We start from the raw sequence: 24,241 nt of genomic DNA, 5'->3' as shown, positions 1-24,241 counted from the left end.
AGAATTCCGAAAAAGGAATATCCACATCTCACGACAACTCGCTACTGAAATCCCGATCGGGTTCCACTTCGGAGAAGCAAAAAAATAAAGAACATCAATAATGTTTTTTTGATTTTAAGCGACACGTGGACAACCCAAAATGATCGGTCAGTAGCACTCACCGGACATGCGTTGCCCGTTACCATTGGGGACAAGTGGCGGTCGGTCGTCTTGTCCTTCACAAGCCTCATTCGGCTCGTATCTAAGAACTGCCGTGTCCCATTATAAGTGCCCTCGCATCTTGCCACATCAACATAACCGAGGCAAGTCCACTCCACCCATCGCCGCCACCGCCCCAGCCCGTCACCTTAAAGGTGTCAGGTCCACGGACACCTTACGTCTCTCTGTCTGTCTCTCGAAGTCTTCCAATCCTCACGATCGTTGTCGTCATCATCATCATCATCGTCATATTTTTCTCCTCCAGATCATCGCGGACAAATTGCAGCGAAATGGAATCACCGATTCATGAGCAACGACGCGACGATTTGGCGACAGTTGTCAAGTCGATGGCTGCGATCGGGTGGTCGATGTTCTTCATCAGAGAAGTGGACCTTCATCGTAGGATTGTAATCTTCATCGTTTGGAGCTGGGGGTGACTGTGGTTGATGTCTTCTCACCCCATCCAGGCCCCCCTAGGCCAAAACTTCATTGTCCAATCAAGCTGTGAGAACCCAAACGCAAGCACACACACACATACACACACACGCATACTCCACCATCTCGTCCCATTGCTGGTGGCATCATCATCAACTCCCAATCACTATCATGAACGTTGGTCTATCTATTGCTGGATGAAGTCCTCCCCATGCCATGTGAGTGATTGCGATCTTTGTTGTTGTTCACCACGCTGGTTCCGCGATGCCACCACAATCAACGTCAACGCTCATGCATCTCAACTCTCTGATCTCAGTTTAACACGTGGGCTTTGATCTCATCGCTCCGTCGCAACATCCACGCTGGTTGACTTCTCGGGTGATCTCCCCCCCCCTCTCTTCTCCTCTCCCTTTGGCTGCCATTCCATCACCAGTCTCATCCACCGGACATCATCATCATCCTCACCACGACCATCACCACCCCTGCTTGCGACGGCGAAGTCCCACCAAAGCCCACACCTCAGCGTTGCCTCGAACAGTCAAAAGAGCGACGGCGTCCCTCGTTCGCGTTCCGTCAAGGGGGCCGTCGCGCCTACGCCGGGTGCTCGTTCTCCCCGCCGATGCGTCTGGGCAGGAAGTGCGTGACGGTCAGAGCCAGAGACACCCGACCGCCTCTCTTGCTGCGCCCCCCCTTGCTGAGGCCGATGTACATCCCGGCGTGCTCCCACGACTCGTAGGCGTTGTAGTTGTTGGGCAGCAGGATCTCGCGGAACTTGCACTCGTCGCTGAAGTTGGACTGCGAGCGAGAGAGACAACAAAAAAACGTGCGACCGTCCGCGTCAAATTCTTTCAACCTCCCGTCTTTCGGAGACAACGATCCCCCGCCACACCCCCCCACCCCCCTCTGTATCTGTACCGCAAGTCCTCGCTTTACGTGCAGTGTTCACACAACGTGTCTTCGCTATGACGCGGTTCTTCCGTCAGGGAACGCTTTTCGCGTAACACACACCGTTATTATAACGCGGAACGCGTCCCATTATAACGCGAAACGCGCCCTTTATAACACGAAACGCGCCTGTTATATAACGCAGTTTATGAGCGGGTCGATGACGAACTACTTTCTTGTGCTGCACGGCCGAGTCGATACAGTGCATGGAATAATACAGTAACGCAGCGGCATACCATCAGATATTTGTCCCGCCATCATACCGTGCGTGTGTGCGTACATCGTCAAACTTATTTCAGTATCATTCACGGCGACATTGTTTTCGCTTCACGCGCCTTTTCGCTTCACGCGGCACTTTTCAGGATATGCATCAACCGCTTGACACGAGGACGCCGCTGCACACGACGGGAACCCAGCCTGCCCCTTGAGCGAGTGACACGTAGGGAGGGGTACATGGCTTGAGTCGTGCCTCCTTCCTGCGGCTCGTCATGAACACACAACTTTGCGAGCAGGATATTTACGCAATTGCTGTCCGGCGGCGGGAGAGATCACAAGTATGACACTCACATTCGGAGCAATCCTCATTTCTCAATGCCCCAAATGTCACGTCAATCATCCTTACGCTTGGCAAATTGCTGCCGCCACTCGGCCACCTGAGTTCGATTCCCGCTCACGACCACTTAGGGAGACAAAGGCGTGGTGCTGGAGACCCACCCCTTCACTTGCCCCAAAAGCATGTTAAGGCGACATGGGGATCTTTGTCCTTGGCTTGTTGATAATATACATTTGGTGAGTGCTGGCTCAGTGGTGAGCGCACTGCGTTACGAACCTGGCCACCCAAGTTCGACTCCCACTCATGGCCACCGACACCAGTGACCATTCATTATCTGTCCCTCACCTACGTCGACTCCGCATCAAATGCGTGCCTGGTGCGATGTATAAACATCGCCACTCGGGGATACAAAATCAGCCGGGCGTGGTGCTGGCCACCAACCCACTCCTGTGCCCTGCCAGCCTTAATAGGTTCTCGCGCCCAGCGCTTGTCGCGACAGCCTGTTAGAGTCTATACGGTTAGGGGATCTTTGTTGTATGCACGGCAGTGGAGGCGGCAAAGCGAGGAAGAGACGGGGTGATGAGGCGGAGCGGTCGGGAGCGAGCGTGTGCGGACACGTGCTGCGGGATGCCTGTGACGCAGCGCGCACACCCCCCCACTCTCAACTGCAAAGGTCACCGCCAGTCTGATGGTGCTTCAGGTGTTTGCCTTGAACATCACCGCACGGCGACAACGGCTCACCGCCGCCGCCGCTACACATGGTTGTGTCTGTCGCCCGGGGCCGCGTGTAAGCAATTGAGGATGAATGCCTCGACATTAGCGCTCGTGTTGCGAGTCGAGAGGTGCGGGGCTCGCGCGGGTCGGCAAAGGTCATGCCCGGGAGCGACGGCTCACAAGGCTGACCCCCTAAACGCTCACTCTCACCAACCCGTCCACCCACCCGCCCAACCGCCCATCCCCTCTCTCCCTATCTTGTCCTTCTCAATTCTCAAGCACAAGCACCGGTGCCTTTGTCAATGCACTGCTGAATTAAGGTTTCACTGCATCGCGCGCTTCCAGATGAGCGTCTGCGGCCGACTGGAACGCTCTCGTTTCCGATATTAGGAAGCCACTGGAGCTTTTAATTCATCTGGATTGGTAACGAATTTCTTTAGAACTGGTTTTTAGTTTGGAGTTTGTTGTTCTTACCCTGCACCTCCGATTGTCACGGTTGGCTACGTACGGTGCAAAAAAAGTTCAACATACACACACAACGTTCCCCCACCCACCCCACCTTACTTCACTACGCCCGTCAGTGTGTGTTGGTGAAAGTGACGAAGTGAAGCCTGGGACCGGTTCAGATATGACTCGCCACCGGTGTTAGCCGTGATCAGGACTCGAACTCATGTCACGAAACAAACCACCCCCAAATCTCCCCCGCACCCCCCACCAACCTATCCCCCCCAAATCTCCCCCCCACCCGACCACCAACCTAACCACCCCAAATCTCCCCCCACCACCACCACCAACCAAACCCCCCTAAATTCCCCCCACCACCACCAACCTAACCACCCCAAATCTCCCACCACCACCACCACCACCACCACCAACCTGACCCCCCAAAATCTCCCCCGCCCCCCCCCACCACCGACCTAACCCCCCCAAATCTCCCCCCCCACCACCACCAACCTAACCACCCCAAATCTCCCACCACCACCACCACCACCAACCTAACCCCCCAAAATCTCCCCCGCCCCCCCCCACCACCGACCTAACCCCCCCAAATCTCCCCCCCCCCCACCACCACCAATCAAACCCCCTAAATCTCCCCCCCCCCACGACCAACCGAACCCCCCAAATCTCCCCCGCCCCCCCACCACCAACCTAACCCCCCCCCAAATCTCCCCCCACCCCACTGCCCACCACGTATCACTCACCACTGAGCTAACGACACGTAACGACGCAATGTCCGATCCCACAAATAGACGATGCGAGACATCACGCCAGAGGTGGGACAAAGTCATTGTTATGCAAGTCCAAGTCGAGTCGCAAGTCATCAAATTCATGACTCGAGTCTGACTCGAGTCCAAGTCACATGACTCGAGTCCACATCTCATAGGTGGGACAAAGTCATTGTTATGCAAGTCCAAGTCGAGTCGCAAGTCATCAAATTCATGACTCGAGTCTGACTCGAGTCCAAGTCACATGACTCGAGTCCACACCTCTGCATCACGCTGCTCCTGGCGCCGGTTGTTTCCCATCTCCCGTGCGCCACCTGGACGTGAAGGTTGTCGCTGTTGCTCTGCAATCTTACAATCTTACATCAGCAGCCGTGCGAACGAAGAGGACGCGAACGAACTTCCGTGGCGAGTGATGTGCGCGCCTCTCCCGGACGCCGAGTAAACCTCCACGCACGACCGACGCTGCGCGGCGACAGGCCTTCATCTAGCGGTGGATTTGTCCAAGGGATGAATGAACGTGATTCACGGTGTTGTCTTTTTTTAATTCATCACGACCGTCGGCTCGCGAAACAAAGCGAATTCAACTTTCTAAAACGTTCCTTCGGTCACGATGGAGTCGCCGTCGGCCGCCACCGCGTGTGCCATTCATTGTGCGGCAGCCAATTAACGAACGCTCAATTAAACAGGCATGCGGCCAGGGTGCACTGTAGGAAACCCGATCGCTGACGTGAGAAGAGCGGAGTTGGGGGAGAGGATTGGGGGTGGGGGGGAGGTGAATCAGCGGTGGGAAGAGAGAGAGAGGGGACTTGGCGTGATGCGTGAACGACGATTCCACAGCAGCGTCCGCACGCTGAGAGCCAATTTTGAAGGGTTCGACACCGGAGCAGGGGTGGCCAGCAGTGCCGGACTATCCTAGTAGCACGAGTAGCTACACAAGTAGCTACACGAGTAGCTACACAAGTAGCTACACAAGTAGCTACACGAGTAGCTACACAAGTAGCTACTCGTGTAGCTACACGAGTAGCTACACAAGTAGCTACACAAGTAGCTACACAAGTAGCTACACAAGTAGCTACTTGTGTAGCTACACGAGTAGCTACACGAGTAGCTACAGAGAAGCAACTCTGATAATGATAATAATATGCATTATCATTATTATCAGAGTTGCTTCTTTTTGTTTGCTTTTTGACTACTTGTTTTGTGGTTATTGCAAACATGATGCCTTGAATAAAGGTGTCAGTTTTGTACCAGTTTAAAAGGGTAAAAACCTACTACTACACACTCACACACTCACACTCGCACGCACTCTCTCGTGCTCCCAGAAGAAACCGGATCGCTCACTCCGCGTGCACGCGGGAGTGGAGTGCAGCGCGTTCAGCCGCGGCTCGGAGCCGCCGTTTGCTCGCGAGCAATTCTGTTCCGCCATTCACTCATTATTACTACGACTACTACGACTACTACGACTACTACGACTACTACTACTACGAGCGCGCGCCCGGCGTGACGCTGGGCCGAAGCGACAGGCGCGCGTTCCGTGCCTCGCTCGTACGGGTGAGTGACCGCAGCGCGTTCACCGAGGGCGAGGTCGACGCGGGAGATGTTGCGCCCGCGTACGTGGCTGTGACGACGATGAGATCGGACGGACGGCGTCTCTCTTTCGCTCTCTCTCTCTTTTTCTCTCGAGCTGTCACCATCCGGAGACCTACCCCCACCCCCCACCCACCCCCCCATCAGCGAACGCTTTGTCTGTCTGTCTGACTCCCTCTCTCTCTCTCTCTGGTATTGCGTAACGACGCATTCGAGAGGCTGCTCTGTCGATCTGCTCTCTTAAAGAAATGATCAGAGGCCGGTTTGTCAGTTCATTGTCTGCAGACCTCATCAGGCGATGACAGAATCAGAATATGTGTTTGTACTCGAGGAATCCGATGAGCTATGAAGCTATTTTTTTGTACACATGTCCAGTGTGGGCGGGTAGGAACGTTACAACAACAAACAGTGCAGACACAGGACAGTGGTGCACAGTACAAGAAAGGTAAACTAATCAGCCAGTCCGTCTGTCGTATGGAGGCCCCGTTAGACAGCAGTCCGTCCACCTGTCTCTCTGTCTGTGTTTGTTTTTTGCACAGTTACACAATGCAAGAGACGAGTCTGCCAATCTCCAATATATATACGTGCTGTGAAGAATGGCCAATGCGCCAGAATTGGCCCTGGAAGATGGCTTCACAGAACTGCTTATTTCACCACAATATAGTCATACATTTTAAGCGCACTGCCTAGAGTGTTCCTCGCATGCCAATCAAATAAAAATTAGAAAATCTTACTCATGAAAATCCAATTATAATTTGTTGGGGTTTCTTTTTTTGCCGTGTGTGCAGGCATTCGTGACCGAGCTGAGACCATCAGCTCGCTACCCCTTGAGGAGCCCGGGCGCGAACATGCGCGGCTGAAAACCCGGCCTCGAACCCAGCTCCTCAGCTGTGTCAGCGCAAGTTTCCTGATGCCCGAGGTCACCCGTCTACACTGGCTCTAAAATCCAAGCCGCCTCGGTTCAATTCCTGGTCACGCACATCACAAAGAGGCAAACGGTGTCTGATCTTGCTTGCAAAATTCCTTTTTTTTTTTGTCGACGAGCGTGTGGCTGAGTGTGGCTGGGTGGCCTGGTAAGTTCCTGAGTGGATGCTTTACTGGCTTGCTTCTTGGAGGGAATTGCAAAGAGGCTGATATTTGCAAACATAGACAGCGCTACTCTTTGGTTCTTTCGGTAAAGTCACGTAGAAAGAGAAAATAATAAATAATAGCATACGACGTTTCGATTGCAACACAAGAAATCATCATCAGGTACAAATGAAAGAGAAAACAAAACCGAGTAAACTTAGCAATATAATGTAATACAACACAGATAGTCGGCTAACATAACAGTCAGCACCCTACCTGGTTGATTACGTTCTTCCAAAGATTGCTAAATTTAAGAGAGAGATTAAACACAGAACAGGAGACACATAGACAGACACGTAAGCAGACAGAGATAACACAGAGACACAGAGAGAGAGACAAACACATAGTCACACAGAGAAACGACGCCTCTGTGTCGAGGCCTTAAATAGAGAGAGGGGGGCAGATAGCTGTCAAGGTGCAGCCCTGCAATGCCTTGGCTCTCGCCACTGCTGGCGATAGGGCCTCAACGGGAGACCGATCTTGAGAGCCCCACTCGAGGGTGTTTGTCGGCACACTCTTCGGGAGAGGTGGAGCTATTAGCTCGTCACTGACGTTAGCCGTGTGGCCTAGAATCAAAATCTGGTCGCTGGGTTGGTGCTGCAGTGATCTAACCGTTGCGCCACTGCTCCCCTCCCCCCCTCCACCGACCCCCCACCCCCAACACACACACGTGCACGCACGCACGTATGTGTTTAACCTATTTAAATTACATCACGCACGCAATGGTTATTAAATACGCACATGGCAGCATGAAGAGCGTGTGGCGGCACGCAGGCACGGAGAGAGGCATCGCGCAGACTCACAGAGAGTGAGACGGGCGGTAATGACGAGGTTTAGCCCGAGTGCTTTGCTCGCGTGGGGCAGGCAAGGGCTGAAGCCGCGTATTTGCGCAACGCGGTGGAGACACAGGTTATTATTAGGGCACAATTACAGGTGGAAATCAGCGTGTAAGTGCGTGCGTGTATGTGCGTGGAGCGTTAGTGCGGTGGTTAGCGCGCTGCGCTACGAACCCGGCGACCCGAGTTCGATTCCCGCTCACGGCCAACACCGGATGACGATTATCTGAACCGGGTCTGGGCCTTCCCTAGGTCGACTCGGGAGACAAAGGTGACTGGTAATGGTGCTGGCCACCCAACCCCTCGTGTGCTGTGCCGGCCTTCATAGGTGCTCGCGAACAGAACTTGCCCCTACATTATGTTTAGGCTACACGTTGGGGGTGGGAGAGAACATCAGTGGCGAATGCCTGAACCCTGTCCTGGGCCTCCCCTAGGTCGGCACAGCCTCGAACGAGTAAACCCGACGCCGTGTGTGAAAACGCCGGCGTGAGGGTGACAGACAAAGACGGTGCGGCTCCAGCCCAAACCTTCCGCTGTGCCGACCTTCGTAAGCGCTCTTCGCTCGCGGCCCTTGCCCCGCGGCAGCTTGCGGAGGCTCCCGTGGGGCGATCTTTGCACGAGGTGAGTCGCTGGCGACCTGATTTACAACCGCAATCGTCGTCGCTGCCTTACGCAGGGAAACAGCTCGTAAAGCGGACCTCTCTCGTGTCCTGTCGACGCACACCGACGCTGTGTGTGGGATACGTTGGCTGTGCGGGTGTTTTTGGAACCTGAGCTGGCCGGGCGGTTTCAGGGGGGTCAGGGACAACCGGTTTGAATCCGAGTTTCAGCCGCCCGTGATGAAACTCGGGGTTCTTGAGTGGAGCGATTTAATGGTCTCAGCGCGGTCACCAATGACTGCACCCCAGCCCCCCCCCCCCCCACTGCTGCCACCCCCACCCCCGCGTAATGTGAGGTTTTAAAACAGAATAATTTGTGAGCACGGCGCTTCGGGCTCCTGCCTGCGGAATTTCGGTGCCCCCTTCTCTGCTAATTGCTAGCGCTCTGTGTCGGGCCCTTGTCAGAATAAAAACAAAACAAAACTAAATTATAATTTGACTTTCCACCGAATTTGTATACATTAATTTGACTCAGAGAATAGAATAATAAAGAAACTAGTTTGACTGCCGCGCGAGAATCATTTCTCTGTGCCGGGGAGCGTGTGATGGGAAACCTCAACCCCCATCGTGTGCGGATTAGAGCCGTCACTGGATGTGATCTCAGGAGCAGCTCTGTGAGATCTCCTTCCGCGCACCGTGGAGATTCTCTTCTTTCTGTGAGCGCTCCCAATGAATGGACTACATCTTTAATTAGACGGGATGAATCCCATGAGCCATCAAAGCTCATTCTTCACAGACGTCCATACGCACGGCGCATGTCCGGCCTTGCTGGCCCGGAAAGATATTTCCGCGCCCGGCAGACCGCATCGACCAAGAGGCGTCTCGCTCACGACTGTCGCGACGAGCCGCGTGCCGTCCACTCTTCCAGCGTCGCGGACAACATTCAGCGAGAAACGCAACCCTTGGCGCAATGGATGGCGTACAAGCAGCCCCATCCGCCACCCCCCCCCCCATTCTTGTTTATAGCAGAGGAGTGGTGGTGGTGGTGGGGGGCACGACACGACAAGGTCAATGTGTTAAGCAAACTTTAAACAAATGTTAGACGCCCGAACAGAATGAGTGACGACGCGACCTGCGTTGTGCCTGTCGCGCGCATTCTGCTCGGCGAGCTCGCGCCTCTGGAGTACGAGGAACGTGTGCGTGCGTGTGTGTGTATGTGTGTGTGTATGTGTGCGTGTGTGTGTGTATGTGTGTGTATGTGTGCGTGTGTGTATGTGTGTGCGTGTGTGTGTGTGTATATATATGTGTGTGTATGTGTGTGTGTATGTGTATGTGTGTATGTATGCGTGTGTATGTGTGTATGTATATGTGTGCGTGTGTGTGTATGTGCGTGTGTGCGTGTGTGTGTATTTGCGTGTGTGCGTGTGTGTATGTGTGTGTATGTGTGTGTGTATATGTGTGCATGTGTGAATATGTGTGTATGTGTGTGTATGTGTGTGTGTGTGTATGTGTGTGTATGTGTGTGTATGTGTGTGTGTATGTATGTGTGTGTATGTGTGTGTATGTATGTGTGTATGTGTATGTATGTGTGTGTGTATGTGTGTGTGTATTTGTGTGTTTATGTTGGGCTTCTTTCGCACCGTACGTAGCCAACCGTGCTAATCGGCCGTGCGGGGGAAGGACGAGACTGCCAACAAAGCAGCTCTACAGGAATGGATGTGACGCGCATCGCTCGGTTGCGCCAACGCGTGTCGACTTGACTCCGAGAACTTTAAAGGGGGGCCCAGCAGCGAGGGAGGGGGGTGAGGCGGGCAAGAGGGGTGAGCCAGGTGAGCGGGCCGCGGACTCACCGATGCGTACAGCTTCCCCTTGTTACTCATGGCGATGAAGAGGCCGGCCTTGACCCCGTAGAGGCTCACGACCCCTCGCTCCACCGTGGCGATCTCCAGGAGACCTGCGGCCACGGCGTTACCGTCATGCACAGGGGGCGGCCGGCGTGAGCTCGCGGGTCATCGTCATCATCGTCATCGTCATCATCACCATCGTCGTCGTCATCATCATCATCGTCATCGTCGTCATCATCGTCATCATCGTCATCGTCATCATCGTCATCTTCATCGTCGTCGTCCTCATCATCGTCTTCATCGTCATCATCATCGTCGTCATCATCATCATCATCGTCATCTTCATCGTCGTCGTCATCATCATAGTCATCATCATCGTCATCATCGTCGTCGTTATCATCGTCGTCATCATCTTCATCATCATCATCGTCATCATCATTGTCGTCATCATCATTGTCGTCATCATCGTCATCATCGTCGTCATCATCGTCATCATCATGGTCGTCGTCATCATCATTGTCATCATCGTCGCAATCATTCCTGTCATTGTCTTGACACGTCTTCACTCAAGGCGCGCGACATGGAATGGGATGACGTAGTAGGCAGGGGGAGGGGCACGCTGCAGGGTGTTGAGGAACGAGTGGCAGCAGCGATAGAGGGGCGACTTGAGGATCACGAAAGGGCTATGGGGGAGGGACGGGGAAGGAGTGGGAGAGGAGGGGAGAGGGTAGATGAGGAAAATGGGCAATCGAGAAGAGGTGAGGCTTTAAGAGAGAAATCGGTGGGCGGTTATAAGGAGGAGGGCTGCTAAGGGCCCGTCCATAAATGACGTCACGCGATTTTGGACGATTTTTGACCCCCGCCCCCCTCGTCACACGGCGTCACAAAAAGTCAGACCCCCCTCAAATATGACGTCACAAATCTCTGCCCCCCCCCAAAACCATATTTCTATTTTAAAAATAAAACATGCTTCAAATCGCTTTAAACTATTGTCATTGTAGTGCGTATTTAATGTGGCGCTGCACTCTGATGTTGTAGGAGAAAACATTTGTTTAAAAAGTCTATTTAATTAAGTAGGACGTGTTGTCTATATTTATTTAAAGTTGCGCATTTTTACGTGACGTCATATTTCTCAAGCCCCCCCCCCCCCTTGTCACCCATCGTCACAAATGTATGACCCCCCCCCCCTCCCCTAGGTGCGCGACGTCATTTATGGACGGCCCCTAAGCGAAGGTCTCCTGCCGGCCGCCATCCATCGCGGGTTCCGTGGCGCCACGGTCCCTCTCGCTCCCTCCCCGCACTCACTCACTCACGCTCATGGGGCCCAGGGCAAACCCCAATGGGGTTGAACTCGGCTATGAGGGCGGTGGAGGGCATCGCGGGCACACGATGCAGGAGAAAGATGATGAAATGTTGCCCCCTTTAAATGTGTCTCCCGATTAGCACGGTTGGCTACGTACGGCGCGAAAGAAGTTCAACAAACACACAGCGAGTGAGCGGGGGGGGGGGGGAATTCCACATTCCTATCGAGGGGTCGAGTATATCCACAGGATGACCACTGACGACTTCCCACACATCAGTGGAGCTCATTTGATAAACCCCGAGCGGGAGGATGGCCAGATTCGACCGCCCCCCCCACCCCCAATCAGGAGTCGAACTCGTGACCTTCCGAGTCTCAGAGCCTCCCTCTCAGGAGGGTCCTGCAGCGCTGGGACGTTTGGCCAGTTCCACTTGATGTCGTACGGAGCGTTCTCGAGCGGTTAGAAACTCGAGCGGAACGGCGGAAACACCGCCCCTCTCCTCGCCCCCCGATACAGACGGCTTCACGATCCCGCTTGCTGTACCGCCACCCTCGCCCCCCAATACAGACGGCTTCACGATCCCGCTTGCCGTACCGCCGCCCCTCTCCTCGCCCCCCAATACAGACGGCTTCACGATCCCGCTTGCTGTACCGCCACCCTCGCCCCCCAATACAGACGGCTTCACGATCCCGCTTGCCGTACCGCCGCCCCTCTCCTCGCCCCCCAATACAGACGGCTTCACGATCCCGCTTGCCGTACCGCTGCCCCTCTCCTCGCCCCCCAATACAGACGGCTTCACGATCCCGCTTGCCGTACCGCCGCCCCTCTCCTCGCCCCCCAATACAGACGGCTTCACGATCCCGCTTGCCGTACCGCCCCCCCTCTCCTCGCCCCCCAATACAGACGGCTTCACGATCCCGCTTGCCGTACCGCCGCCCCTCTCCTCGCCCCCCAATACAGACGGCTTCACGATCCCGCTTGCCGTACCGCCCCCCCTCTCCTCGCCCCCCAATACAGACGGCTTCACGATCCCGCTTGCCGTACCGCCGCCCTCTCCTCGCCATCTTGTCACCCCGAGCGGGTGATGGAGTTCCACACGTTCAAAAAGAAACTCCGCCCGATCCGCCAACCCTCGCCTCCAAAAGCACCGGATCGCAGGCGTGCGTCACGACGACAGATTTAGTCACCGGAGCGAAATGTTACTGCAGATAGATATAAACTCCTCCTCCTCCTCATCATCATCATAATCACCACTATCATCATCACCACGTGCCATTATCAATCCACTGCTGGATGAAGGCCTCTGTCGCCATCTTTCACAACCCTGCGATGCAACAGTCCGCGCGAGCGCCTGCAAACGGGCCGCGCTCATCGCTCCATCTCCACAGCAGGCGGAACCCCTGGACGAGTTCCCTCCCTTAGCTACCGCTCCTTCTTTAGTCTTGCCCAACCGGCCATCATCCCTGCCCAAGCCCACCCATCTACACGATCAACCACCAAATGACGCCATTAACCCGCGGAGGTTCGCTGCTCCACGTGTCCCGCTCGCACTGCCCCTCTCAGTGTCATTTTTCAGTTGCAGTTTCATTGATTAGGTATAGCCCTGTGAGTTATGCGGCTCTTGACTCGGGTGCAACCGCAACAAACAAAAACATGAACAAAGAACATCTTAAAGTGACTCCGCGCAAACAAAAAAATCCGGGGGGAAAAACAGCAAAATCTTCATCCCAAGCGCGCGTCTCCCCGTGCTTCTGCGCGCACCGTAGGCCTCTTGCCCCGTCCTCTTCGTGGCCGGTGTCCACACGACTACGCGGCTCCGCGTGCCGTGGCGGGTTACACGCGCGCACGGGCCAAGATTACGCAGCGAAATATTCCGGTGAAAATCGGTGATGAACTGCACAGAGCAAGCGGTGTGGTGGGGGAAGAGGTGCTGCACAGGGCAGAGCTTGCTAGGGAATGGTTACCTGCTCCCCCCCCCCCCCCATTTGCCCATCTGATACTACAACACCTGGTACTACAAGCACCCCCCCCCCCCCCCCCACGGTAGGTAGGTGAGTGGGTGGTGAGGTCGATTCAGCCTCAAATGAGTACCTGGTGCGGTGTGTAAAACGTCGCCTGTGGGGAGACAAAGACGGCCGGGCGTAGTGTTGGCCACCCACCCCCCTCGTGCGCCTTGCCGGCCTTCATAATTGCTACTCGCTAAAAGCACTTGCAACAACAGTCTACCGAGGCTATACGGAGGATCTTGGTCTTTGGTTTGCTGGGCAAATCGGTAGGTGGGAATTTTGGTGGGTAGTCAGGTAGATGGATTTGGCAGATAGGTGAGAAGATGGGCGGTTCGCTGGGTAGATATGTGGGTATCTTGGTGGCCGGGTGGCTATATTGGTAGGTATGTGGGTGGGCATGTGGGTGAATGGATAGATGGGTAAGTGGGTAGGTAAGTGGTTAGGTGGATGGTTAGGTGGATAGATCTATCAGAGGGTTGAAAGGTCGGTATGTGGGTGGGTAGGTTGTCAGGTAGCCAGATGGTGGCAGGACATCAATTGATTCTTGACTGCATTTGTGCAGCTTTTGGTGTCAACCACGTTCACGATTTCCTCCCCCAACGAATCCAAAGTCTCAATAATAACACTGGTCAACACACTTGTTCTGGCAAAAGATATTCCAACGGTTTTAAGGTGATTTTGGGGTGCTGATTCCAAATCTGACATCAGTTTTTGTCTATCACATCAGGTCTTTGAGATATCAAATATTGCATTTTCAATAAAAACTGCAGAAGAAAAATATTAAATAAATGTGGATATCTACATAAAATTATATTATAAACACACTATCCTAAAAATACAGCACCATATTTTAACACTAAAGCAGTCACTGACTCGCAACAACTTGCAATCATAAGTGACAGAGTTAATTTCTGGTAAAATCAATGAAAATGGGGTATGCCGATAGCATAAAATGAGATGTGATAGAGCAAATCTGAGATCAGATTTGGAATCAGCACCCTGAAATTAGTCTATAACAGCTGCAAAAGTCCAGCCCAGAAAAAGATGTTTTTTTTTGTTGACCAGTGTAACGGGATTCATGACCAAACATCCAAACTGAAGCAGAACCCTCCTAAAAACGAGCTTCTCCTTGTTACATGAAGGGCATTCTAGTGCTATTGTTATTGGGATTACCAGGACATCGTTTGTTTCCGATCAGCGGTAGAGTGGAGTAGGTGTGACGTGTCAAGGCATGCCCAGACAGACCCAGCTGAAATTAAGACCCTGCTTCTATGTAGTCCTGCAGACGCTCGCAAAAGCGAAACGTCGGACGTCGGGCGGCCCTCATCGTGAACAAGCCGAAGCCTCTCCCGGCTTCTCGCTTCCCCGCAAAACTCCCGGAGCACGGAGAAACGTCACACGGCCGTCGCGGCAAACCTCTGAAAAGGTGCGAAAAGAAGCGGTGGAGAATATAACGCTTGGACTCAGGGGCCGTCCATAGGGGGTCCGGGGCCCGGGTCAAATCCCACCGTGTACCCCCACCCCACCCCCATCGCCTTCAAACTAAACCGAAAGAGTTCCATCTGACACCGTGACGATGAAGCGCGCCCCTCCCCCCACGCCCCCCCCGCCCCCCCCCCCCGCCATATAGTGCGGGGCCCGGGGCGGTCGCCCCCAATCGTCGTACCCCAGGGACGGCGCTGCTTGGACTTTACACCGGGAGCCAAATTGGGGAACGCGTGAACCGAGAGAATGGACGCAAGCTGCATGATGTCATTGAAATGGTCAGCGAGAAGTGGACCGAGAAGAGGAGGACACGTGGCGAGTAAAGGGTCGTGGCAGCCGAAGAATGGAGCACCACCACCAAGGAGATGGAGCGATGAAATCGGTTCATGTGCGGCAGGTGCTCGGTGGATTTATTTATCTCGCAGTGTAGAAGATAAAAGACGGTCCCACCTGCAGCCGCGGAGCGGACTAAACGGTGGGGCGCCGCGGGTGGTGAGATGTTAGCTACCTCGCCTGCTATGCAGGAGGTCGTGGGTTCGATCCCGACCCTGACGCCTGCTGCTGTCTATTTGGAGTTTGTGGCGTCTCTCTCCCCGTGGTCGCGTGAACTGTTCTCCGGCTCCTCCGGTTTTCCCCCTCCACATTTAGAATCAAAATGCGTTGAGGGTAATTTGGTCTGCTATAAATGTCCACGTGATGATAAGCCACTTGGTTGAGCTCTCATTTGTCGCCAGGTTACTTGTGAAAGAGAGCTATATAGCTCAGTGGTCCTTACCTGGTCAAATAAATGTGTTTTTACACGCTTTTATTTAACTCACTCTGTCTGTTGTCGTTGTTGTCGTTGTCATTGTTGTATCCTCAAATCTTGCAACTCAATTTTAACCCACTTCCCAATGTGGTATCGACTGCAAACTTGATATACTTATGTAATTCTGATGCCAATACTATATTCTATCATAAAAAATACAAATATATATTTTTAAACATTCTTTTTTATATATGATTTTCGGCTTGGGTCTAATTGTCCACGGTCAACTGACGTTGGCTGTAATTGGCCACGGTCCCTTACGTTATGGCAAGCTTCGGGGCTACTTCCTGGAGTCGTGGAGTTCTTCCATTACTAGTACATTTCATAAAAGCGTGTTTTTAAAAACAGTTTTTTAAAATATTACTTATTTTAAATCGTCTTATAGTTTCAGCACAGGGTCATCTGCTGACTGCCCCCGTCGACCGCCACTGACCGGCAGCAGCAACGGTGGCACCAAAGAAGAATCAGAATATGTATTTTATCATGGAGAAATCCTATGAGCTATGACGCTTTTTTCACAGATGTCCAGTAAGGGGCGGGTCAGCAAAATACAACAGCAAACAATATAAAACAACGATAGGAGTGCAAAGGTGATCATTTCGCGACAAATAAATAAAAGGTATATGAGTTCATTTCACCAGCTCACAGCCAGCGCCGTTGGCTTGTCAAAGTACTCAGACATTGAGTTTGTTTACGTACCTACTTGTCTGCTTATTTAAATACGTATCGTTTGGGGGTTTTGACCCTCGTCATCACGACACATAGCGGGCCCACTGACGTGGTCACTGCAGAGCTACCGCCGATATCCCTTCTTCTTCTTCAAGTGACCCCTGGTCCACGCGCACTAGAGGGCCGCCACTTCCCGCTCGATGAGCAACGTGAGCGCGAGGTTCGTGAGGCACGACACTCGAACCGATATTTTTTATTTCTCAACAGCTGGAGCTGAGTCAACATCGAGTGCGGAAACCCAAATTTAACACCTTGGGGGAATTTATTTTTTAGCGCGCGCGGGCACGTGGTCCATTAGGATCCCCACGCCGAGACCCTGGGGACACCACTTTGTTTCCGTTGTAGAACAACAACAACAACAACAACAAAAATCCGCACGTTTTGCCACACCGCCGCACAACAGGGCGCGAAGGCAGAGCCACATCTGGCGATGAAGACGTCCACTTCTCCAGCCCCTTGGCGGCAAGCGCGCCGTCACAAAGGCGCGGGCGGTCGCGCGCCGGCAGCTGACGGTCCCGCGCGCATCAGGCGCCACGTGCACCTGGCGAATTCCTCACGATGTCACAGCCAAGGCCTTTAGAGTCAGATCGGTTTGGCGTTTTGTTGTTGCCACATCTTAAATTAAGACAACCGGCGGATGCAATAAAGGCGCTCGAATGCGTCTCCCGTGGGGATTTGAATCTTTCTAATAAAATCTTCCTGACTTAAAGCTTTCGTGACTGCAGGATTCATATTCTTTGGGTCTTTCGGTGAAGTCACTTTCGATCGCAACACAAGCGGTGTTGCGATCGAAACGTCGTAGTTTTTTGTTATTTTCTTTGAACCTATCTACGTGACTTTACCGAAAGACCCAAGAATATTTGACCCATCATACTACACATCATACTATATGATCTTTCGAATGTTCAGTCGATACCGGCCACCATCGGCACCGCTCATCGTGACGATTGTCTATCGCCTACGAAGGTCTCGCCGTGCCATCATCATCATCGTCGTCGTTGTTGTCGATTAACGCCTCCCCATGCCATCACCATCATTATCACCACGAGAATCATCACGAGTAACACTCCCCATGCCATCACCATCATCATCACCATGAGTATCATCATCATTCGTTATCGACGAAGACCTCCGCGTACCATCAACATCATAGCCATCATCAGCAGCAGCTTTACCCACTGCTGCATTAAAGCCTTTCATCGCCATCATCAACATCATGATTATGATGATCACTGTCACGCGTGGTCTGTTGAATGCTGGATGAAGGCTTCATCATCATCATCACCAGTCTTAGTCTATCTACTGCTGGACGACGGCATCCCTAAGCCATCATCATCATCATCCTCAAACCACAATCATGAAGTCATGAGTTCACATCCTGGTCAGAGGTCAATTCAGCTCATCATCCATTCAGGATTCTTTAAATATGGAATCTTTGTGGATAAAACTGGGCCCCTCCATAGGAATGTGGAATTTCCTCCACGAGTTCTGGAACATAACAGCACATCCTATTCTTATTTTAGCAGTGAGGCTCTCTGCACTTTTTTCCAAATTTATTTCACATTGAGTCCACCCAGGTCTTTGGTCTCTATTATCTACAGCAAGTCTATGCGTAAATCTATGCTGTTTAAATCTACTTATTTAAAACCAGGTCTCCCTTGCAGAAGTAACTTCCCTCTCGATTGGGGCCATCGCTTGGTGATAATAATCTGGATGTACGTAACCGGGTGGAGCAGTGGCACTGTGGCTAGCACACCGGCTAATGAATCCGGCGACCTGAGTTCGATTCCCAGTCGCGGCTAACAACAGTGGCGAGTGATATCTGAACTGGTTCTGGGTGCCCCCTTCAGTCAATTACCATTGACCTGGGTGGTGAAGCATGGTCAAACAACTCCCATGACCCACGCGGAATGGGGAAAAGGCACGCGGAAGACGTGCACGTGTGTACGGTGCACCTTGACGCAACAGCAATATCAGCACTGGGGAGACAAAGGCGGCCGGGCGTGGTGTTTGGCCAGAACACAACACTTCGAGTGCAATGTCCGGCCTTAATGTGTGCTCGCTCACAGCACTTGCCCCAGAACCAGTCTGCAAGGCAAACACGCGGAATCTTTTGTCTTTATATGACGAGAGCGCATCTCCATTGGCCAGCAGCAGCCGTCACCCGCTTTCTATTGGCTTCAGCGTCACAGTCCGCTGGGGTGGCGGGGGTGGGCGGGGGGCAATTAATTTGTTCACTGATGGGGAGAGCATAGTCGTTGGTGTCTAGCAAGAGATGCGATTACAATAAAATAAACTTTAGACTGACCCAGCCTAGAGCGTTGTGATTATAATTCCGCTGCTGCTGCTGCTGATGATGGTGGTTATTCTGCCGCTGCTAATTGATGACAATGATGGCACACTCAACAATCCATCAAGAGTCATTTAATTAACCGTGGAAGTCTCGATGAGTCTCAGGGACTATTTGGCAGCAGGGTCCTGGCACTGCGAGTGACGGAAACACAACTCACGTGGGACAGAAAAAAAGTTACCGTCAGAAATTCGTACGGATGGGTTAGCCTCCTGACAAATGTCGCGGCTCCTCCATTGCTGGTCTCTTCGTGATCCCCCCCTCCCACCCCTCATCTATTACGCTTCTTCTCAAGCAGCTCTGATCTTGTAGCTCCACACCTCGGCTGTGTGTCCCGGGTTGACCCACACGGTTAATGAGTTTCATGAGTTAATGATCGAAGAGGATCTTCATTTCGTAAGGCATATGAAGAGCAACCAAGAGAGATTCTGTTGCCAGCAGTGGATCCGTTCAGCGGCTCTCTCTGAGAGTCGGTCAATTGCAGGTGCGCCCACAACCGGCGCATTTGTATTGAGGTGGGGGGCAGGGTAACGTTGGATGAGCCGTGGTTTGGAGTTCGTAGCCGCAGGAGCAACAGGGCACACGAGACTTTGAAAACACAAAGTCGCGCACCACATTGTTACGCGACGAGGTGGACCTCTGCCTTAATAGGAACGCCCTGTAGAAAGCGCAGGACGTTTCGCTGAACGGGAGTTGGAGCTGCTTGGCGGCTTTAGTGGGTGGCCGAACGGAGTGACTTGCTTAGCTGGCTGGATTGCTGGTTAGGTGGCTGGCTGAGTGGCTGACTGAGTGGCTAACCAGAAAGTTAGCTGGCTGGATCGATGAGTGGGTGATTGAGTGTCTGACTGGCTGGATGAATTTTGAGCTGGCTAAGTGACTGGCTGAGTGGGTAATTCATTATTGCTGGCTGAGTGGCTGAGCGTCTGCTTGGCTGATTGACCGATGGAGTGACTGGACTGGGTGGTTAGCTGACTCGTTAACTAGCTGGCTAGTTGAATGAGTAAGTGGCTGGCTGAGTGGCCGTTGACTAGTTGACTGGCTGACTCACAGTGGTTTGTGACTTAACTCGGCTGCCTGACTGCATTTGAAACTCGGCTGCATGCCTGATTCTCCAGTCGCACGCGTGCAACATTTTGCACACATTCTCACCAGAATACCACTCACTCCGCACCGGGCGTGCATTTCTTACCATCGCTCATGAACCAGAAATCCCAAAAAACCCTGAGCGCACAAAAAAAAAACATCGACGAAAGAATTCAAAATATAAAAAAACGTAAAGTGGGGTTTGGGCAAGACGCGTTCGCTCGAAGAAATGACGATGTTCCGTGACGAACGGACGCGGTGGCAACCCAAAGCAAGAGATTGCGTGATAGGAGCGAGCAAGTGAGCGAGTGCGTGTGTGCGTGCGTGTGTGCGTGCGTGCGTGTGTGCGTGCGTGTGTGCGTGTGTGCGTGCGTGTGTGCGTGCGTGTGTGCGTGTGTGCGTGCGTGTGTGCGTGCGTGTGTGCGTGTGTGCGTGTGTGCGTGCGTGCGTGCGTGTGTGCGTGCGTGTGTGCGTGCGTGTGTGCGTGTGTGCGTGCGTGTGTGCGTGCGTGCATGTGTGCGCGTGGGGAGCGGTGGGGTAGTAGCGGTTAGTGCGCCACGCTGCGAAACTGGCGACCCGAGTTCGATTCCTGCTCACGGCCAACACCCGGTGACGATTATCTGAAGGTGGTCCAGGACCTCCCCTCCTAGGTAGACTCGGCCTCAAATGAGTAACCCGGTGCCGTGTGTAAACAAAGGCGTGGTGTTGGCCACCCACCCCCTCGTGTGCTGTGCCGGCCTTCATAGGTGCTCGCTAACAGCACTTGCCCCCAACAGTCTGTTAAGGCTACACGGGGAGGGGTCGTTGTCTTTGTTTTTGTGTGAAAACGGGCGCAACACAGAGAGACAGAGGGGGGAGGCAGAAGGAACGATGTGATCAGCTCGTGCGCAGGTGCTCGATGGAATGTCCGCATCACGCCGCGTGTGTGCGGAACAGCGGGGGGTGGGGGGCTACCCGGGGGGGGGGGCTACCCGAGGGGGGCTACCCGGGGGGGGAGGCTACCCGGGAGGGGGGGGCTACCTGGGGAGGCGCACTCTGCGTGGAGACACCTCGACGCGTTCGTCAAGAGGAGCGCGGCAGAACAAGTGCACAAGAGGCGACGTTTCGGCTACGGGTGCCTTTCCTCTACGGCACGTAAATGAATAAATAACGCTAACGTGTGTGCGCGTGTGTGTGCGCGCTCAGCGCCGCATTATCGACCGATCGTACAATGCCGCGCGTCATCGCGACAAATCAAGACGCGGCGTTGAAGTCGAGCGACACGATTCGCGATCAAAGCTCTCGACGCATTCCCCGCGGTGACTGCTGCACGCGCCTTGGTGGTAGCGGTGGGGGGGGGGAGGGGGGTGTTCATCCAGCAGTGGATAGATAATATCTGACGGCGATGATGACGACAACGGCGAATTCACAAACGCACGAGACCAACGCAGCACAGCACATCACGCGGCAGTGGATAGATGATCGATAGGTCGTATCTGACGATGACATTGAATTAAAAAAAACACGCAACATCGACAACGCAACACCACGTGGTTGAATCATATCTGACCTCAACGACGACGACGATGATGACGATACATTCAGAAATTTAAGCTCACAAAAAGACCATTACACAACACACGGCAGTGGCTCTGTCACGTGCGACTACGATACAGGATGCCGTGTAAGACGCGCGCACGCGCACACACGCGCGCACACAGGCACCCAACACAAGACCGGCGCATCACAACACCAAGACGCAAGCCAGCGGGGGTAATCCTCCTGGAATCATCGCTTGAGACGGAGCGTTTCGTTCTGCAGGCTTGCCCCGACGTGAACAAATCACGACGATCGCGACTCCTTAACAGACACGAGCGCAACCACCGACAGACACGCCGCTCCGTCCCATCGCCACCGCGTGTGCCGGCGACCTTACTGTATTGATTCTCGCCGTGCTCGCCCGTCACTCTCCCGTCCGACTGAATCTGCAGATGGAATCCGATGCCGATGTTGCAGTAGAGGCGACGCAGCCTGCGGATGCCGATCAGGTAGTCGCTGTCCTGGGTTCGAGCCAGGGAGTCCGTGCTCGGCGGTCGGCCCTGGCGGGACCTCGACAGCAGCGTATCCCAGGACCTGCGGTCCGCGTGCTGCTGCTGCTGATGATGATGGTGGTGGTGGTGGTGATGGTCGTGCGTCGAGAAGGCCGTGTCCGACTGTGAGATGTCCGACGCCGCGTGTCCTCCGGCCACCGCGGCCGCTGCTGCCACCGCTGCAGCCAATTGTCCCGCGGCTGCGACCGCCGCCGCTGAGGATGATGATGACGAGGAGGAGGATGATGATGAGGATGAGGACGAGGCGAGCGCTGCCGGTGCCGCAGAAGGGGTTGAGGCGAGCAGGCTAAGGAGCAGCGCCAGCGGCAGCAGCAGCGGAAGGGAAGGTACCTGCCGCAGTAACGGCAGATCGCTCGCTACGAGCGCCCGCATAACTTTTGTGCAAGCGAAAGCGGCTTTGCACGTGGCCTCTCTCCGCCCTACCCCCCCAGCTCCCCGCGACCCGACCCCCCACGAGCAACACGCCCCCCACCCCTCCCCCACCCACCCACCTATCATCCCCCACTCCTCCCTTACCAGGCCAGCCACCACGACTTACTCGATCCAACCCGATGCCACAAGCACGAGGCCCCCCTCCCTGCCGCCTGACGCATCACCGTGACCCGCCCACCTGACTCACTCAGCCGGGTGCTCGTCCTGAATCATTACTCCCCTGCGCGCCAACACTCCCTCCCCCTGCTCCTCCTCCTACTCCTCCTCCTCCCTCTCCACTGCTCCATCCCTCCTCCTCCTCCTCCTCCCTCTCCACTGCTCCATCCCTCCTCCTCCCTCTCCACTTCTCTCTCCTCCTCCTCCCTCTGCACTGCTCCATCCCTCCTCCTCCCCCTCCACTTCTCTATCCATCCTCCTCCACTTCTCCATCCCTCCTCCTCCCTCTCCACTCCTCTAAGCCTCGTCACCACCCACATCCAATATCACCGCCGCCGCCGCCCTGTGAACCCCACCTTCTTGTCTGCGCCATTCACAGCAGAGACAGAGACACCCAGCAGAGACTGAGACACGCAGCAGCGAATGCTACATCCACCTGCCCTCTCGCGAAAGCCGCGACAGACACGCAGCCACTCATCTCACCCCTCCATACAGACGTAGGCACATATATACACAGATACCCTTATGGGCTTTATAGGAGCGTTGGGGCAAGTGCTGTTAGCGAGCCCCTATTAAGGCTGGCACGGCGCATGACTGGGTTGGTGGGACAGGCACCGCATCCCAGCAACAATTACACGATTGGCAAAGATCCCCCCCCCATACAGCCTGGACAGACGTTTTGGGACAAGCGCTGTTGGCGAGCAGCTATGATGGCCCACACGGCACGAGGTGGGGGGGAAGGTAAACACCACGCTCGGCCGCCTTTGTCTTCCCACATGCGGATTATTTTACACACCGCATCAGCTACAGCTCTTATAAGGCGAAGTTGGCATAGGGGGGGAGGGGGTGGCTCAGGACCGCTTCAGATATTTGTCACCGACGTCAGAATGAGACTATTTATTTATCCTGGAGGAATCCGGTGAGCTGCAAAGCTCTTCGTCCAAACGTTGGATGTGAGCGGGAATCGAACTCAGTTTTCGTAGGCCGTCGGGTTAAGTGAGCGCAGAGCGCTAACTCCCACTACAATACCGCTCCCCACAATGCAAGACAAAGATAAAAACACAGATCCCTCCCCTCTCCGTATAACCTTAACAGACTGTTGGGGCAAGTGCTGTTAGCGAGCACCTATGAAGGTCGGAACTGCACACGAGGGGGTGGGTGGCCAGCACCACGCCCGACCGCCTTTGTCTTTTTTACACATCGCACCAGCAACTCATTTGAGGCTGAGTCGACCTAGGGGAGGCCCAAGACCGGTTCAGACACTCGTCACCGATGTTGTCCCGCGAGCGGGAATCGAACTCGAGTAGGCGGGTTCGTAGCGCAGCGCTAACCGCTGCGCCACCGCTCCCCACACACGGCAAGACAACCACACGCACGCGTCACGAGGGCGCGCCTCCTCATCTGTTCCATCTGGTGTGGAAAAGACTTATCGCCTCTCTTTCCGAGGGCGTGTGTCAGTCAGCAGCAGGAAGTTAGTGAAGGGAAGAAGATTCCTATATATATTAAAAAAACAATTTGACTAAAAATAATAATGAAGCCTACACCAACCCCAAGGGAGCGGGACGTGGGTACAGAAAGACGTGGGCCACAGACTTTTTGACTTTTAAACAACTTGTATTGCCGCCAGCAGCAACAGCACTGGAGGCGATTCCGATATGAAATACACAAAGTCACCAGCAAACAAACGATATAAATCAACGCGCTGTGGTGCTAAATGCAGCGCGCACAATACGAAA

The 24,241-nt window shown here is 54.0% G+C and overlaps 1 protein-coding gene across 1 annotated transcript; it reads right to left on the bottom strand.

The window, feature by feature from the left end:
• Window positions 1-782: 782 nt before the first annotated feature.
• Window positions 783-22,289, bottom strand: LOC144718565 (fibroblast growth factor 4A-like). The gene is made up of 3 exons (XM_078593936.1): window positions 21,743-22,289; window positions 10,072-10,175; window positions 783-1,428 (listed from the first exon to the last, which is right to left on the bottom strand). Exons 1-3 carry the CDS (start codon window positions 22,287-22,289, stop codon window positions 1,225-1,227), a joined length of 855 nt encoding a protein of 284 aa, XP_078450062.1. The 3' UTR covers window positions 783-1,224.
• Between the last annotated feature and the right edge of the window lie 1,952 nt (window positions 22,290-24,241).

The sequence above is a fragment of the Lampetra planeri genome, chromosome 5, assembly GCF_965212315.1.
Source record: "Lampetra planeri chromosome 5, kcLamPlan1.2.h2, whole genome shotgun sequence".
Taxonomy (NCBI): Eukaryota; Metazoa; Chordata; class Hyperoartia; order Petromyzontiformes; family Petromyzontidae; genus Lampetra; species Lampetra planeri.
The sequence above is the reverse complement of the archived record's forward strand: the minus strand, read 5'-3'. Positions and strand labels throughout refer to the sequence as shown.